The 15,715-nt window shown below is 38.3% G+C and overlaps 3 protein-coding genes and 1 pseudogene across 7 annotated transcripts; 2 read left to right on the top strand and 2 right to left on the bottom strand.

Annotated features, from left to right (window-relative positions):
- Positions 1–1,444: 1,444 nt before the first annotated feature.
- On the bottom strand, positions 1,445–4,752 carry LOC137939082 (uncharacterized). Of its 3 annotated transcripts, XM_068784267.1 has the most exons (6): positions 4,631–4,752; positions 4,494–4,520; positions 3,335–3,507; positions 2,760–2,858; positions 2,231–2,382; positions 1,445–2,115 (listed from the first exon to the last, which is right to left on the bottom strand). In XM_068784267.1, the coding sequence occupies exons 3-6, from the start codon at positions 3,503–3,505 to the stop codon at positions 1,887–1,889; spliced, it is 651 nt and encodes a 216-aa protein (XP_068640368.1). In that variant the 5' UTR covers positions 3,506–3,507; positions 4,494–4,520; positions 4,631–4,752; the 3' UTR covers positions 1,445–1,886. The 3 variants fall into 3 exon arrangements, with proteins under 3 accessions (XP_068640368.1, XP_068640369.1, XP_068640367.1); XM_068784268.1 differs by lacking the exons at positions 4,494–4,520; positions 4,631–4,752 and adding an exon at positions 3,672–3,995; XM_068784266.1 differs by lacking the exon at positions 4,494–4,520 and having other exon boundaries at positions 1,450–2,115.
- A 361-nt stretch (positions 4,753–5,113) lies between these two features.
- Positions 5,114–7,894, top strand: LOC137938545 (ferric reduction oxidase 2-like). Its single transcript, XM_068783494.1, has 7 exons — positions 5,114–5,279; positions 5,389–5,491; positions 5,628–5,834; positions 5,925–6,159; positions 6,274–6,863; positions 6,968–7,656; positions 7,752–7,894. Exons 1-7 carry the CDS (start codon positions 5,114–5,116, stop codon positions 7,892–7,894), a joined length of 2,133 nt encoding a protein of 710 aa, XP_068639595.1.
- A 2,053-nt stretch (positions 7,895–9,947) lies between these two features.
- On the bottom strand, positions 9,948–13,255 carry LOC137939083 (uncharacterized). Of its 3 annotated transcripts, XM_068784271.1 has the most exons (6): positions 13,134–13,255; positions 12,997–13,023; positions 11,838–12,010; positions 11,263–11,361; positions 10,734–10,885; positions 9,948–10,618 (listed from the first exon to the last, which is right to left on the bottom strand). In XM_068784271.1, the coding sequence occupies exons 3-6, from the start codon at positions 12,006–12,008 to the stop codon at positions 10,390–10,392; spliced, it is 651 nt and encodes a 216-aa protein (XP_068640372.1). In that variant the 5' UTR covers positions 12,009–12,010; positions 12,997–13,023; positions 13,134–13,255; the 3' UTR covers positions 9,948–10,389. The 3 variants fall into 3 exon arrangements, with proteins under 3 accessions (XP_068640372.1, XP_068640373.1, XP_068640371.1); XM_068784272.1 differs by lacking the exons at positions 12,997–13,023; positions 13,134–13,255 and adding an exon at positions 12,175–12,498; XM_068784270.1 differs by lacking the exon at positions 12,997–13,023 and having other exon boundaries at positions 9,953–10,618.
- Positions 13,256–13,616: 361 nt separating this feature from the next.
- LOC137938544 (ferric reduction oxidase 2-like) lies at positions 13,617–15,706 on the top strand (annotated as a pseudogene).
- Positions 15,707–15,715: the final 9 nt, after the last annotated feature.

Here is a 15,715-nt window from a genome sequence, read left to right as displayed (position 1 = left end):
TTTTTCCTTAATCTTTCTTGGTTCAACCATAGAAGCTCAAAACCTAACCCAATATGGTGATTGTGTCCAATCTGACCCTAACCAATTGGGTTTAATTATCGTTTTACCAATATTGACATCACTTCAAAATGGAGTAAAAATATATATGTATATTGAGACGATAAATACTATCATTTTATTGAATTGCAATGAAATATAATTTTTGTTTTAATTTGTAGACCATTGCTATGGAATGTTTTTCATGCAACAAGGAAAAAATTCCCAACATGAGGAGGAGGAATACAATGAAACCGTCATTTGGATTTTTTTAATTTGTATTTATGTGTTGTAGGACAAGTCACCATATTTTCAAATTTGTTATAGTTGTCTTAGTTACTAGGTTGGATAGTGAAGGGAAGAGTCGTAGGACCATTAGTTTGACCAGACATAATTATAACAATAATGTCGAGATGATAATTTAATATAGAAACAAAAGATTAACATAAAACGTAAAAAATAGGAGCATAATAAGAATTATATCCTCATCCTTAGAACTTTTCTAAGATAGCCCTTTCTCACTTATTTGCTTCATAATAAAACAACTTCCAATATGAGGAATAAGCATTGGGTAGTATACTTTCTCTGCTCAAAAAATCATTTCCTCCTAAGGAGTCTTTGCTTTACAACTATCACGAGACTAAAAACATTCTACGTGAATAGAATTTCGTTATGAATAGATACATACTTGAGTTGGAAATGGTACCTTCTCGTAGCGAAATTGGAAATTTCTCCTAGAAAAATCCCCAAGGAAAAAAATTGGGAATTTCATTAGTAGAAATTCAATTTTCCCGTTCCCCCCCTCCCCAATTTTGTTCTCTTTTCCCACAAGGAAAAAGGAGAAGAAGGAAAAAGAAAAGGAAAAAAAAGGAGGAATTAATAAAGAAAAAAAATGAAGAGAAGGAAAAAATGGTAAACATGAAACATAAAAAAAGAAAAAATAAAAAGAAAAAAGGAAAGAAGGAGAAGAATGAATAAAATGGAAAAAGAAAAGAGAAGAAAAAAAGCTCTCACACAGAGAAGTGAAAAATTCACTGGGAAAGGGTACCCTCCAAAAAAAATTGGAAAATTCATTAGAAAAGAGTACCCCCTCCTAGCAAATTTCCCAATTTCCTCAGGAGAAATTTAAATTTCTCATTTTTTCCTATTTTGTTCTTTTCTTCCACAAGGAAAAAGGACAACAAAGAAAAGAGGAAAAAGATAAAATCAAAAAAGGAGGAAGAAAAGGTGAAAAAATAGAAGAAAATAAGGGAAGGAAAGAAAAAAATGAGAAAAAGAAAAAAAAAAAAAAGGAAAGAAGGAGAAGAATGAGAAGAAGGGAAAAAAGAGAAGAATTAAACAAATGAAAAGCAAAAAGAGAAAAAAAGAAAAAGAAAAAAACCATCCCAACAAAATTGGGAAACTCACATAGAAGAATTTAATATACTATTAAAAGTAATAAATAGGGTATTTTATTAATAAAATAAGACAAACTTTAGTGTAATATAAAATAATAAAATAATTTTGAAAATAAATTATTCATGGTTCAGTTTTGATAGCGTGGGCGGTGAGAGGAGAAGGAAGAAACACGAAAGCAAGGGAGGATGAGGATGAGGCCGAGTTGTGGCGAGAGGTCGAGCAAGAGGGAAGGGAGCAAAGACAAGGTCAAGCAATAGTGAGTGAGAGGACAAGGACAAGGGTGAGCAACGACGAGAGGGAGGGGGGCAACGGTGAGGTCGAGTAGTGATGAGAGAGAAGGATACGGAGAGCATCGAGTGAGCGAATGAAAGTGAATTCAAAGGGTAAACCCTTAGATTTCCCTTTTTACTCATTTTACACTGGAGCAAGTGAAAGTGAATTACATACTTCATTCACTTAACAATTTTGGATAAGTAGAGTGAATTCAAATTCACTTTCACCATCCTTGCCATTATAGCCATGGAAATCCCGATGAATGCATAACCATCATAAGAAACCATATCCAATAATGGGGCCTCACCACTCCCTAACATGTACAACGTAACTTTAAGAAGTAATGCCTGGAGGAACCATCCAAGGAGTCCTGTTGTAAATTGCATACTCAAAGCTTCAGGAGTAAACCTGTGGAGGATGACAAGAGAAGACAGATGTAAAATAGAGACTTGAACGTTTTTTTGAACTTGGAAAGAGACTTGAATATAACAAATGAAGAAAGTAAAAGTATTTTTGCACTTACTTTCCAAGAAGGCCCAAAAAAAGGCCAGCAAGAACTACATAAGTCCCAAAACCCATAAAGGGAATGTACAAGTCAGGAGCATTTATATCATAGATAGGAGGTTTGTAGGAGAGTCTACCTCCCACTGGCTCTGTTATCCTTGTCCAGTGACCCTAAATGAAGCAAATAAATTGATAGCAGTTTTAATAAATAGCCTATCAGGATGTCGGTTACTTTCTTGAAAGTGAACAAAAGATAGGATGCAGAAGCAGCCATGAAAATTGTCGATCACGCTGTCTGTACTAATCCTAAAGTCTGTTGCACCAACAATTCAAGGTTGAAGAATGTCCCATGACATTTCGACAAACAATCCAGAAAAAAACTGACCTCCAAAGCCTCGTTGAGAAGACCAAATTTCATTTCCATCAGAATATCAATCTTGCCAAGGCACACAAGACCAATAACCTTTTTGGTTGACTACTGAACATACTTCCTCAGGTCATTAATTAACAATCAATAGTACAAAGATAAGTTTGAACACATTGCTTACTCTATGTAGGAACGGGAACAAGATCACCTTCAACTTGTTCCTCACATGCTGGTCATTCACTTGAAAGTAGTACTGGGGATCAGAGAAGTACCTGCTTATCTGGCCAGAAAGCACTTGTAAGAAAATTTACAACTCCTATAATAACTATAACATAAAAAACAATGTATTCGTGTTTATGGGTAATTGAAGCACTTCTCCACCTCTTCACAAACAAAACTAACATTTCGTCATGCCGTCTTTTACCAGTCCAACGATTTAGCTGAAGGATAGTTTAAAAAACATACTGACAACTTATGATAAGATAGATCAAAACACAATTTGACAAGCTCTAGTTTGTCCATGATAATCAGCTGATTGATCCCAATGTCCCCATTTCAGTTAGTTATAATGGTTTTAAGTCAGGACCATCAACCAACTTGTTTTTGCAAATTGATCACTAGAAGAAGTCAAAACTGAAAGACATGGAGACTGATCAACTTTTGAAAGTAAATTCCTCTTGTGTTTTGTGAGTGCCTGTGGATCTATCCATGGGTACCCTTATATAGCCATGGTACATATACTTCGAATGTCCATACATTGCTTTGCACATACTGAGAGCTTGAACCCAAAATTCGTTCACCATAAGCTCCTAATCCACCTCGGATGAGTCCTGATCCAGCATCATAGAAGGTATTCCCAAAGGGGTTAGGCTGAGGATTCAATGGGGGGCCCTGCATGCGAGCTTGGCTTCCCATATTCTCATACATTTCTGTAGACAGTTCCAAATGGAGAAGAGGTCAGTTTAACCATGATATGGACAACATAGATTGAAAAAAAACCTGTAAATTCAACAGGAAAAAAGTCTCATTTCGTTCGAGACAAGGGAAAAGAAAGAAGGGAACAAAGCTATGCCAAGAAAAAAAAAGAACTCACACTGAGAAACTAAAACGGATTCTTTTCTTTTAAGATGTGATAAAATTTCATGAATCACGACAGCAGCATCTCAACTGTACTGGATCCGTTGTACCACTCCACCTCCATTCAGCATTAGGAGACTCATTTTTAAAACTTCAAAAAAATCTCTATCTCAATTAACTGTATTACCACCTGAAGTCACATTCTTCTGAAAACTATCTATACAAGCCCTTAAAAACTAAGAGAGAATTCGTCTTCTATGATCCAGATGAACATTGTCCTCTGAATTTATTGAACCAGCATATCACACAATACAAGCACATATTTTAGCTCTCTCGATACCTTAAAATGGTAAGAGATGGTATGTTAGGATCTTGATGTTATCTCAGTGATAAAGAATTACTTAAACGAAATGCAGAACAAATTGAAGCACTCCATCTGCCGCAAACTCATCCAATAAAGACGAAATAACATACGAAAGCATGGATAATCGAAATAGAGTTTAGCATCCTAGAAGAAAAGCACACACCGTACATACACTACATTGCGAATTCTTTTGACGAAAATTTTGAAAATCTGCATGCGTAGTCTTTTTAGGCTACACAGTTCACTTGTATATAAATACAATCCAGCGCGTTGTGTAAGTGGAATAACAGTGCAACCAATTGGAGTCATTCAGCAAGGAACAAAAGTGAAAAACCCCTATAAAATTGAAAAACTTGTCACCGCACCACATCCTTGCGCTTAAATCAAATGACAAAACGACGCACACAAACAAGATCAGCGAAGAACTTCGAAAAAGAAAAAGAAAGGATCCGAAAAAATATTGAGATATATTACATAATTCCGCAATCCAAGCTTCAAACTCTGCAAAAGAAAGAGATCGGTTTACCTCCGGATCGGTAATCCTAACGAACAAATAGATCATGAAAGCATCTATCACGAAAAAATATCGAAAAAAATTGAGGAGAAATTACCTCGAACAGATGTCCTCGTCCGACGTCTGCGGCGAGGATTTTTGTCCGTCGCCTGCAGACAGAGAGAAGGAAGGAAGTGGTCCGATCCAGGAGGATGCGGGGAGACGCAGAGAGACGGTGAAAGTTGTGAACGCGTGAGATCTATGCAGAAGAGTGAGAAATTTGTAATTAAAAGAATAAAATTGGACCGTCCGATCAATATTGATGACGGCACTAAGAAAGCCCCGTAGAAATTGGAAACTACTGTTCCTCTCAAATTATTCTTACCAAACGAATTTGGAAAGCGCAGTTCCAAATAATTCTTACCAAACGAATTTGGAAAACACACAGTTCCAATGCAATTATTCTTACCAAAGCCAGCGTGGATGAATTTGGAAACTGCAGTTCCAATGAGTTTACTTAGCTTTTGGGTATAAATAAGGGACCTAACTCAACTTATCTCTCATCTCAAAACTTAGCATTGGTGTGTGCACGAGGGTACTCATGGAGGTTGTGACGACAAGACTTGCTCGAGCGGTCATTGGGCTCTTGATTGGAGTGGTGTTTGCTGGATGGATGCTTCTGTGGGTAATATACCCAACAAGCTATTACATGAAGTGGCAGGTTATGATCACTGCTCGAGTCGATTCCACATATTTTGGGACAGAAGGTATTGTTCTTCTGCAGATACAATGCTCGTTTGCTACTTTTTTCGTTTCAGTTTCTTTAAAATCTTTCTTTTCTTTTCTTTCTCGAACAATTTTTACTTGTTATTGCAGGGGCGGACCTATTGACGTTCGTGTTACCTGTTCTGTTCATGTCTGTTTTGGGGTGCATCTATCTCCATCTTGGCAAGAATATTAAATCGTGCCAAAAGAAGAGGTATTTAATTCATCTTTGCCTTCCCTTTCTTTGTTTTTTTCCCTCTATGGATCAATAGTTGTATTGAATGGAAAAGAAATCCATAGCGGAATACTATTTGATTGAATCTAAATGTATTCTCATTATTTAATTGCAGTACTGGGGCTAAGAGTAGAGCCAACAGTCTTCTTTCTCTATGGAGACGACCAGTGCTAGTGAAGGGTCCTCTTGGAATCGTTTCAGGAATAGAGCTGACCTTCTTCGCCATGTTTCTTGCACTGCTTGTCTGGGCTTTGACAATGTATTTACACAGCAGCTATGCCAAGATGAATGCTACATCTGCTCACCATCAGGGCGAGAAACTGTAAGAGATCTAGATCAGTATCATATTGTGTTATTTATTCTAACCCGTAAGAGAAGTTGTAAGATGACTGATTTTGGAATGTATGATCAGGTGGGAAGCGAAGCTAGAAAGTGCAGGTCTCCGATTAGGCCTCGTTGGAACTATCTGTTTCTCCTTTCTCTTCTTCCCCGTTACTCGAGGATCGTCTCTGTTGCCATTGGTGGGACTCACCTCGGAGGCCAGCGTCAAGTATCACATATGGCTTGGACATATCGTCATGGCCCTCTTCACTGCTCATGGATTATGTTACATTGTCTATTGGGCTGCAAAAAAACAGATTTCTCAGGTACATATATCTGACATCTCGATTTCTTTTTTTGAATATCTGCACAAATTCTATCGATCGAGTCGACTCCATGATGATTCCTGACTTTTTTTTGTCGTTGTTTCAATGGAGCAGATGTTGAAGTGGGATATGATCGGAGTGTCGAATGTTGCAGGCGAATTAGCTTTGATTTGTGGGTTGCTCATGTGGGTTACCAGTTCTGGAAGGGTGAGACGAAAGATGTTCGAGGTCTTCTACTACACGCACCATCTCTACTTTCTCTTCTTCTTCTTCTTCATAGTCCATGTCGGCACCTCCTTCTATGGCCTTGCCATTTTTGGACTTATTCTTCCTGGCATATACCTCTTCTTGGTCGACCGCTGCTTGCGCTTCCTGCAATCTCGACAACGAGTTCGATTGCTCGCCGCCCGTCTCCTCCCTTGCGAAACACTCGAGCTCAGCTTCTCCAAGAGTCCAGGGTTGAGCTATTCGCCTACGAGCATAATGTTTGTAAATGTGCCGAGTATTTCCCGCTTACAGTGGCACCCTTTCACAGTCACCTCCAATAGCAGCTTGGAACAAGATAAGCTCAGTGTCGTCATCAAGAGTGAAGGAATCTGGTCACAGAAACTATATCAGATACTCTCTTCTCCATCTCCGGTGGATCACTTGGATGTTTCAGTTGAAGGACCTTACGGATCACCTTCTTCTACCAACTTCTTCAGGTAACTGTATGAAATTTTGTGCTCCATAATCCAATTTTGTCCGTTAGTATGGCTTCATCCATTAATTATCTTATTAACCTTGTGAATTTTTCTTCAAACTATAGGCACGACAAGCTTGTGATGGTAAGCGGAGGCAGCGGGATCACTCCATTCATATCCATCATTCGAGAATTAATCTTCCAGAGCTCAACACTCGAGCAACAAGCAGTACTACCACAAGTGCAGTTGGTTTGTATCTTCAGGAACTCAAAACAACTCTCCATGACCGACCTCCTCCTACCTCTCGCCGGAACTGGGTGTGATATGTCCCGCCTGCGGCTGCTAATCGACGCCTATGTAACTAGAGAAGGACCCAACAGTGAAAACAACAAGCAAAAACATCTCCAGCGAACCTTGTGGTTCAAGACTAACCCGTGTCATGCCCCGGTCTCAGCTGTTTTGGGTCCCAACGGCTGGCTTTGGCTTTCCGCAATCATCTCCAGCTCCTTCGTTATGTTCCTGATATTGCTGGGGATCACCACACGTTATTATTTCTACCCAATTGACCACGACACTAACATGATCTTCCCTCACATCTCAAGATCGTTGCTCAACATGTTGTTCATCTGTTTATTCATAGCTGTTGCATCTATTGCTGCGGTTCTATGGAATAAGAAGCGAAGTGCCATGGAAGCGATGGTCATCGAAGATGGGTCGTGGTTCAATAATGGTGACAGAGAATTGGAGAGTCAGCCTCATCAGTCACTCAGTCAATCCATCAGAGTTCACTACGGCAAGAGACCGGACATTGAAAGTAAGCATATACATAACCAAACTTTAATTTGTTGTTTCTTTTCTAATCCTCTCATGGTAATGACGACTGAAGCTCGGATTTAATTTCCATGGCAGAAATACTATTGGCGTCATGTGATGAATCAAGCGTTGGAGTATTAGCCAGCGGACCAAAGGGGATGCGGCAACGTGTGGCAGCGATCTGTTCTGCTGGTTTGGCTGATAACCTGCATTTTGAATCCATCAGCTTTAGCTGGTAACGAGGGATCAGAAGGGTCCCATTGATGAGATGAAAATACTAAGCAAACCTTGAAGTAAAGCTAGATTACTCTTGAAGAGCTTATTAACAAAATGTGGAATAATCTGGTTCTATCTTGTAGGATGCCTTAGACGGTGACCTTTATTTAACATTTCCATGCTTTGATTTTTTTATTCCTTTCCACTTCCCAACTTAGAATGAGTTTAGGAGAGATGTTGTAACTAATTTTATTTTTATTTTGGTGAATAGAGGCAAGGTTTACAAACTTTTCATTATTAATCTTGTTCATGTTCCTCTCTCTCTCTCTCTCTCTCTCTAAGCAACCTTTTATACATTAAGAACTCATTAACCAGTATATATGTTAATTCCGTCAATGAAAATTATATATTTGAAATTATGAATTAAGTCGAAACTAATGAGTGGTTGTTGGTGTTTTTCATTAAAAATTATTTTATAATTTATATTAATTAATTAACATTATTATCGATGTTATAAAACCCAATAATAAATTGGGCCAATCTAATCCTAATCAACTGTGTTTGATTACTGGTTAAACTAGTGTCGATGTTACTTCAAAACAATAAAAATATATAATTAAATTGATAGATTTTTTTCCTTAATCTTTCTTGGTTCAACCATAGAAGCTCAAAACCTAACCCAATATGGTGATTGTGTCCAATCTGACCCTAACCAATTGGGTTTAATTATCGTTTTACCAATATTGACATCACTTCAAAATGGAGTAAAAATATATATGTATATTGAGACGATAAATACTATCATTTTATTGAATTGCAATGAAATATAATTTTTGTTTTAATTTGTAGACCATTGCTATGGAATGTTTTTCATGCAACAAGGAAAAAATTCCCAACATGAGGAGGAGGAATACAATGAAACCGTCATTTGGATTTTTTTAATTTGTATTTATGTGTTGTAGGACAAGTCACCATATTTTCAAATTTGTTATAGTTGTCTTAGTTACTAGGTTGGATAGTGAAGGGAAGAGTCGTAGGACCATTAGTTTGACCAGACATAATTATAACAATAATGTCGAGATGATAATTTAATATAGAAACAAAAGATTAACATAAAACGTAAAAAATAGGAGCATAATAAGAATTATATCCTCATCCTTAGAACTTTTCTAAGATAGCCCTTTCTCACTTATTTGCTTCATAATAAAACAACTTCCAATATGAGGAATAAGCATTGGGTAGTATACTTTCTCTGCTCAAAAAATCATTTCCTCCTAAGGAGTCTTTGCTTTACAACTATCACGAGACTAAAAACATTCTACGTGAATAGAATTTCGTTATGAATAGATACATACTTGAGTTGGAAATGGTACCTTCTCGTAGCGAAATTGGAAATTTCTCCTAGAAAAATCCCCAAGGAAAAAAATTGGGAATTTCATTAGTAGAAATTCAATTTTCCCGTTCCCCCCCTCCCCAATTTTGTTCTCTTTTCCCACAAGGAAAAAGGAGAAGAAGGAAAAAGAAAAGGAAAAAAAAGGAGGAATTAATAAAGAAAAAAAATGAAGAGAAGGAAAAAATGGTAAACATGAAACATAAAAAAAGAAAAAATAAAAAGAAAAAAGGAAAGAAGGAGAAGAATGAATAAAATGGAAAAAGAAAAGAGAAGAAAAAAAGCTCTCACACAGAGAAGTGAAAAATTCACTGGGAAAGGGTACCCTCCAAAAAAAATTGGAAAATTCATTAGAAAAGAGTACCCCCTCCTAGCAAATTTCCCAATTTCCTCAGGAGAAATTTAAATTTCTCATTTTTTCCTATTTTGTTCTTTTCTTCCACAAGGAAAAAGGACAACAAAGAAAAGAGGAAAAAGATAAAATCAAAAAAGGAGGAAGAAAAGGTGAAAAAATAGAAGAAAATAAGGGAAGGAAAGAAAAAAATGAGAAAAAGAAAAAAAAAAAAAAAGGAAAGAAGGAGAAGAATGAGAAGAAGGGAAAAAAGAGAAGAATTAAACAAATGAAAAGCAAAAAGAGAAAAAAAGAAAAAGAAAAAAACCATCCCAACAAAATTGGGAAACTCACATAGAAGAATTTAATATACTATTAAAAGTAATAAATAGGGTATTTTATTAATAAAATAAGACAAACTTTAGTGTAATATAAAATAATAAAATAATTTTGAAAATAAATTATTCATGGTTCAGTTTTGATAGCGTGGGCGGTGAGAGGAGAAGGAAGAAACACGAAAGCAAGGGAGGATGAGGATGAGGCCGAGTTGTGGCGAGAGGTCGAGCAAGAGGGAAGGGAGCAAAGACAAGGTCAAGCAATAGTGAGTGAGAGGACAAGGACAAGGGTGAGCAACGACGAGAGGGAGGGGGGCAACGGTGAGGTCGAGTAGTGATGAGAGAGAAGGATACGGAGAGCATCGAGTGAGCGAATGAAAGTGAATTCAAAGGGTAAACCCTTAGATTTCCCTTTTTACTCATTTTACACTGGAGCAAGTGAAAGTGAATTACATACTTCATTCACTTAACAATTTTGGATAAGTAGAGTGAATTCAAATTCACTTTCACCATCCTTGCCATTATAGCCATGGAAATCCCGATGAATGCATAACCATCATAAGAAACCATATCCAATAATGGGGCCTCACCACTCCCTAACATGTACAACGTAACTTTAAGAAGTAATGCCTGGAGGAACCATCCAAGGAGTCCTGTTGTAAATTGCATACTCAAAGCTTCAGGAGTAAACCTGTGGAGGATGACAAGAGAAGACAGATGTAAAATAGAGACTTGAACGTTTTTTTGAACTTGGAAAGAGACTTGAATATAACAAATGAAGAAAGTAAAAGTATTTTTGCACTTACTTTCCAAGAAGGCCCAAAAAAAGGCCAGCAAGAACTACATAAGTCCCAAAACCCATAAAGGGAATGTACAAGTCAGGAGCATTTATATCATAGATAGGAGGTTTGTAGGAGAGTCTACCTCCCACTGGCTCTGTTATCCTTGTCCAGTGACCCTAAATGAAGCAAATAAATTGATAGCAGTTTTAATAAATAGCCTATCAGGATGTCGGTTACTTTCTTGAAAGTGAACAAAAGATAGGATGCAGAAGCAGCCATGAAAATTGTCGATCACGCTGTCTGTACTAATCCTAAAGTCTGTTGCACCAACAATTCAAGGTTGAAGAATGTCCCATGACATTTCGACAAACAATCCAGAAAAAAACTGACCTCCAAAGCCTCGTTGAGAAGACCAAATTTCATTTCCATCAGAATATCAATCTTGCCAAGGCACACAAGACCAATAACCTTTTTGGTTGACTACTGAACATACTTCCTCAGGTCATTAATTAACAATCAATAGTACAAAGATAAGTTTGAACACATTGCTTACTCTATGTAGGAACGGGAACAAGATCACCTTCAACTTGTTCCTCACATGCTGGTCATTCACTTGAAAGTAGTACTGGGGATCAGAGAAGTACCTGCTTATCTGGCCAGAAAGCACTTGTAAGAAAATTTACAACTCCTATAATAACTATAACATAAAAAACAATGTATTCGTGTTTATGGGTAATTGAAGCACTTCTCCACCTCTTCACAAACAAAACTAACATTTCGTCATGCCGTCTTTTACCAGTCCAACGATTTAGCTGAAGGATAGTTTAAAAAACATACTGACAACTTATGATAAGATAGATCAAAACACAATTTGACAAGCTCTAGTTTGTCCATGATAATCAGCTGATTGATCCCAATGTCCCCATTTCAGTTAGTTATAATGGTTTTAAGTCAGGACCATCAACCAACTTGTTTTTGCAAATTGATCACTAGAAGAAGTCAAAACTGAAAGACATGGAGACTGATCAACTTTTGAAAGTAAATTCCTCTTGTGTTTTGTGAGTGCCTGTGGATCTATCCATGGGTACCCTTATATAGCCATGGTACATATACTTCGAATGTCCATACATTGCTTTGCACATACTGAGAGCTTGAACCCAAAATTCGTTCACCATAAGCTCCTAATCCACCTCGGATGAGTCCTGATCCAGCATCATAGAAGGTATTCCCAAAGGGGTTAGGCTGAGGATTCAATGGGGGGCCCTGCATGCGAGCTTGGCTTCCCATATTCTCATACATTTCTGTAGACAGTTCCAAATGGAGAAGAGGTCAGTTTAACCATGATATGGACAACATAGATTGAAAAAAAACCTGTAAATTCAACAGGAAAAAAGTCTCATTTCGTTCGAGACAAGGGAAAAGAAAGAAGGGAACAAAGCTATGCCAAGAAAAAAAAAGAACTCACACTGAGAAACTAAAACGGATTCTTTTCTTTTAAGATGTGATAAAATTTCATGAATCACGACAGCAGCATCTCAACTGTACTGGATCCGTTGTACCACTCCACCTCCATTCAGCATTAGGAGACTCATTTTTAAAACTTCAAAAAAATCTCTATCTCAATTAACTGTATTACCACCTGAAGTCACATTCTTCTGAAAACTATCTATACAAGCCCTTAAAAACTAAGAGAGAATTCGTCTTCTATGATCCAGATGAACATTGTCCTCTGAATTTATTGAACCAGCATATCACACAATACAAGCACATATTTTAGCTCTCTCGATACCTTAAAATGGTAAGAGATGGTATGTTAGGATCTTGATGTTATCTCAGTGATAAAGAATTACTTAAACGAAATGCAGAACAAATTGAAGCACTCCATCTGCCGCAAACTCATCCAATAAAGACGAAATAACATACGAAAGCATGGATAATCGAAATAGAGTTTAGCATCCTAGAAGAAAAGCACACACCGTACATACACTACATTGCGAATTCTTTTGACGAAAATTTTGAAAATCTGCATGCGTAGTCTTTTTAGGCTACACAGTTCACTTGTATATAAATACAATCCAGCGCGTTGTGTAAGTGGAATAACAGTGCAACCAATTGGAGTCATTCAGCAAGGAACAAAAGTGAAAAACCCCTATAAAATTGAAAAACTTGTCACCGCACCACATCCTTGCGCTTAAATCAAATGACAAAACGACGCACACAAACAAGATCAGCGAAGAACTTCGAAAAAGAAAAAGAAAGGATCCGAAAAAATATTGAGATATATTACATAATTCCGCAATCCAAGCTTCAAACTCTGCAAAAGAAAGAGATCGGTTTACCTCCGGATCGGTAATCCTAACGAACAAATAGATCATGAAAGCATCTATCACGAAAAAATATCGAAAAAAATTGAGGAGAAATTACCTCGAACAGATGTCCTCGTCCGACGTCTGCGGCGAGGATTTTTGTCCGTCGCCTGCAGACAGAGAGAAGGAAGGAAGTGGTCCGATCCAGGAGGATGCGGGGAGACGCAGAGAGACGGTGAAAGTTGTGAACGCGTGAGATCTATGCAGAAGAGTGAGAAATTTGTAATTAAAAGAATAAAATTGGACCGTCCGATCAATATTGATGACGGCACTAAGAAAGCCCCGTAGAAATTGGAAACTACTGTTCCTCTCAAATTATTCTTACCAAACGAATTTGGAAAGCGCAGTTCCAAATAATTCTTACCAAACGAATTTGGAAAACACACAGTTCCAATGCAATTATTCTTACCAAAGCCAGCGTGGATGAATTTGGAAACTGCAGTTCCAATGAGTTTACTTAGCTTTTGGGTATAAATAAGGGACCTAACTCAACTTATCTCTCATCTCAAAACTTAGCATTGGTGTGTGCACGAGGGTACTCATGGAGGTTGTGACGACAAGACTTGCTCGAGCGGTCATTGGGCTCTTGATTGGAGTGGTGTTTGCTGGATGGATGCTTCTGTGGGTAATATACCCAACAAGCTATTACATGAAGTGGCAGGTTATGATCACTGCTCGAGTCGATTCCACATATTTTGGGACAGAAGGTATTGTTCTTCTGCAGATACAATGCTCGTTTGCTACTTTTTTCGTTTCAGTTTCTTTAAAATCTTTCTTTTCTTTTCTTTCTCGAACAATTTTTACTTGTTATTGCAGGGGCGGACCTATTGACGTTCGTGTTACCTGTTCTGTTCATGTCTGTTTTGGGGTGCATCTATCTCCATCTTGGCAAGAATATTAAATCGTGCCAAAAGAAGAGGTATTTAATTCATCTTTGCCTTCCCTTTCTTTGTTTTTTTCCCTCTATGGATCAATAGTTGTATTGAATGGAAAAGAAATCCATAGCGGAATACTATTTGATTGAATCTAAATGTATTCTCATTATTTAATTGCAGTACTGGGGCTAAGAGTAGAGCCAACAGTCTTCTTTCTCTATGGAGACGACCAGTGCTAGTGAAGGGTCCTCTTGGAAAAATCGTTTCAGGAATAGAGCTGACCTTCTCGCATGTTTCTTGCACTGCTTGTCTGGGCTTTGACAATGTATTTACACAGCAGCTATGCCAAGATGAATGCTACATCTGCTCACCATCAGGGCGAGAAACTGTAAGAGATCTAGATCAGTATCATATTGTGTTATTTATTCTAACCCGTAAGAGAAGTTGTAAGATGACTGATTTTGGAATGTATGATCAGGTGGGAAGCGAAGCTAGAAAGTGCAGGTCTCCGATTAGGCCTCGTTGGAACTATCTGTTTCTCCTTTCTCTTCTTCCCGTCACTCGAGGATCGTCTCTGTTGCCATTGGTGGGACTCACCTCGGAGGCCAGCGTCAAGTATCACATATGGCTTGGACATATCGTCATGGCCCTCTTCACTGCTCATGGATTATGTTACATTGTCTATTGGGCTGCAAAAAAACAGATTTCTCAGTACATATATCTGACATCTCGATTTCTTTTTTTGAATATCTGCACAATTCTATCGATCGAGTCGACTCCATGATGATTCCTGACTTTTTTTTGTCGTTGTTTCAATGGAGCAGATGTTGAAGTGGGATATGAATCGGAGTGTCGAATGTTGCAGGCGAATTAGCTTTGATTTGTGGGTTGCTCATGTGGGTTACCAGTTCTGGAAGGGTGAGACGAAAGATGTTCGAGGTCTTCTACTACACGCACCATCTCTACTTTCTCTTCTTCTTCTTCTTCATAGTCCATGTCGGCACCTCCTTCTATGGCCTTGCCATTTTTGGACTTATTCTTCCTGGCATATACCTCTTCTTGGTCGACCGCTGCTTGCGCTTCCTGCAATCTCGACAACGAGTTCGATTGCTCGCCGCCCGTCTCCTCCCTTGCGAAACACTCGAGCTCAGCTTCTCCAAGAGTCCAGGGTTGAGCTATTCGCCTACGAGCATAATGTTTGTAAATGTGCGAGTATTTCCCGCTTACAGTGGCACCCTTTCACAGTCACCTCCAATAGCAGCTTGGAACAAGATAAGCTCAGTGTCGTCATCAAGAGTGAAGGAATCTGGTCACAGAAACTATATCAGATACTCTCTTCTCCATCTCCGGTGGATCACTTGGATGTTTCAGTTGAAGGACCTTACGGATCACCTTCTTCTACCAACTTCTTCAGGTAACTGTATGAAATTTTGTGCTCCATAATCCAATTTTGTCCGTTAGTATGGCTTCATCCATTAATTATCTTATTAACCTTGTGAATTTTTCTTCAAACTATAGGCACGACAAGCTTGTGATGGTAAGCGGAGGCAGCGGGATCACTCCATTCATATCCATCATTCGAGAATTAATCTTCCAGAGCTCAACACTCGAGCAACAAGCAGTACTACCACAAGTGCAGTTGGTTTGTATCTTCAGGAACTCAAAACAACTCTCCATGACCGACCTCCTCCTACCTCTCGCCGGAACTGGGTGTGATATGTCCCGCCTGCGGCTGCTAATCGACGCCTATGTAACTAGAGAAGGA

The sequence above is a fragment of the Aristolochia californica genome, unplaced genomic scaffold (assembly GCF_029961685.1).
Source record: "Aristolochia californica isolate CCGP_79_NKW_82.1479 unplaced genomic scaffold, dmAriCali1.0.hap1 SCAF_8, whole genome shotgun sequence".
Lineage (NCBI taxonomy): Eukaryota > Viridiplantae > Streptophyta > Magnoliopsida > Piperales > Aristolochiaceae > Aristolochia > Aristolochia californica.
Note: the sequence above shows the minus strand (reverse complement) of the source record. Positions and strands in the feature narration are given on the sequence as shown.

Bases quoted from the DNA above. Each gene is read 5' to 3' on its own strand.
- LOC137939083 (XM_068784271.1), bottom strand. From the start codon at position 12,008: ATGTATGAGAATATGGGAAGCCAAGCTCGCATGCAGGGCCCCCCATTG. The intron at 10,886-11,262 runs GTAAGCAATGTG...TGCTTCATTTAG, and splicing joins TGTTCCCGTTCCTACATAGA to GGTCACTGGACAAGGATAAC. The intron at 10,619-10,733 runs GTAAGTGCAAAA...CATCCTCCACAG, and splicing joins TTTTTGGGCCTTCTTGGAAA to GTTTACTCCTGAAGCTTTGA.
- LOC137938545 (XM_068783494.1), top strand. From the start codon at position 5,114: ATGGAGGTTGTGACGACAAGACTTGCTCGAGCGGTCATTGGGCTCTTG. The intron at 5,492-5,627 runs GTATTTAATTCA...ATTTAATTGCAG, and splicing joins AAATCGTGCCAAAAGAAGAG to TACTGGGGCTAAGAGTAGAG. The intron at 6,160-6,273 runs GTACATATATCT...TCAATGGAGCAG, and splicing joins CAAAAAAACAGATTTCTCAG to ATGTTGAAGTGGGATATGAT.
- LOC137939082 (XM_068784267.1), bottom strand. From the start codon at position 3,505: ATGTATGAGAATATGGGAAGCCAAGCTCGCATGCAGGGCCCCCCATTG. The intron at 2,859-3,334 runs GTATGGACATTC...CTTTCTGGCCAG, and splicing joins CTCAGTATGTGCAAAGCAAT to ATAAGCAGGTACTTCTCTGA. The intron at 2,383-2,759 runs GTAAGCAATGTG...TGCTTCATTTAG, and splicing joins TGTTCCCGTTCCTACATAGA to GGTCACTGGACAAGGATAAC.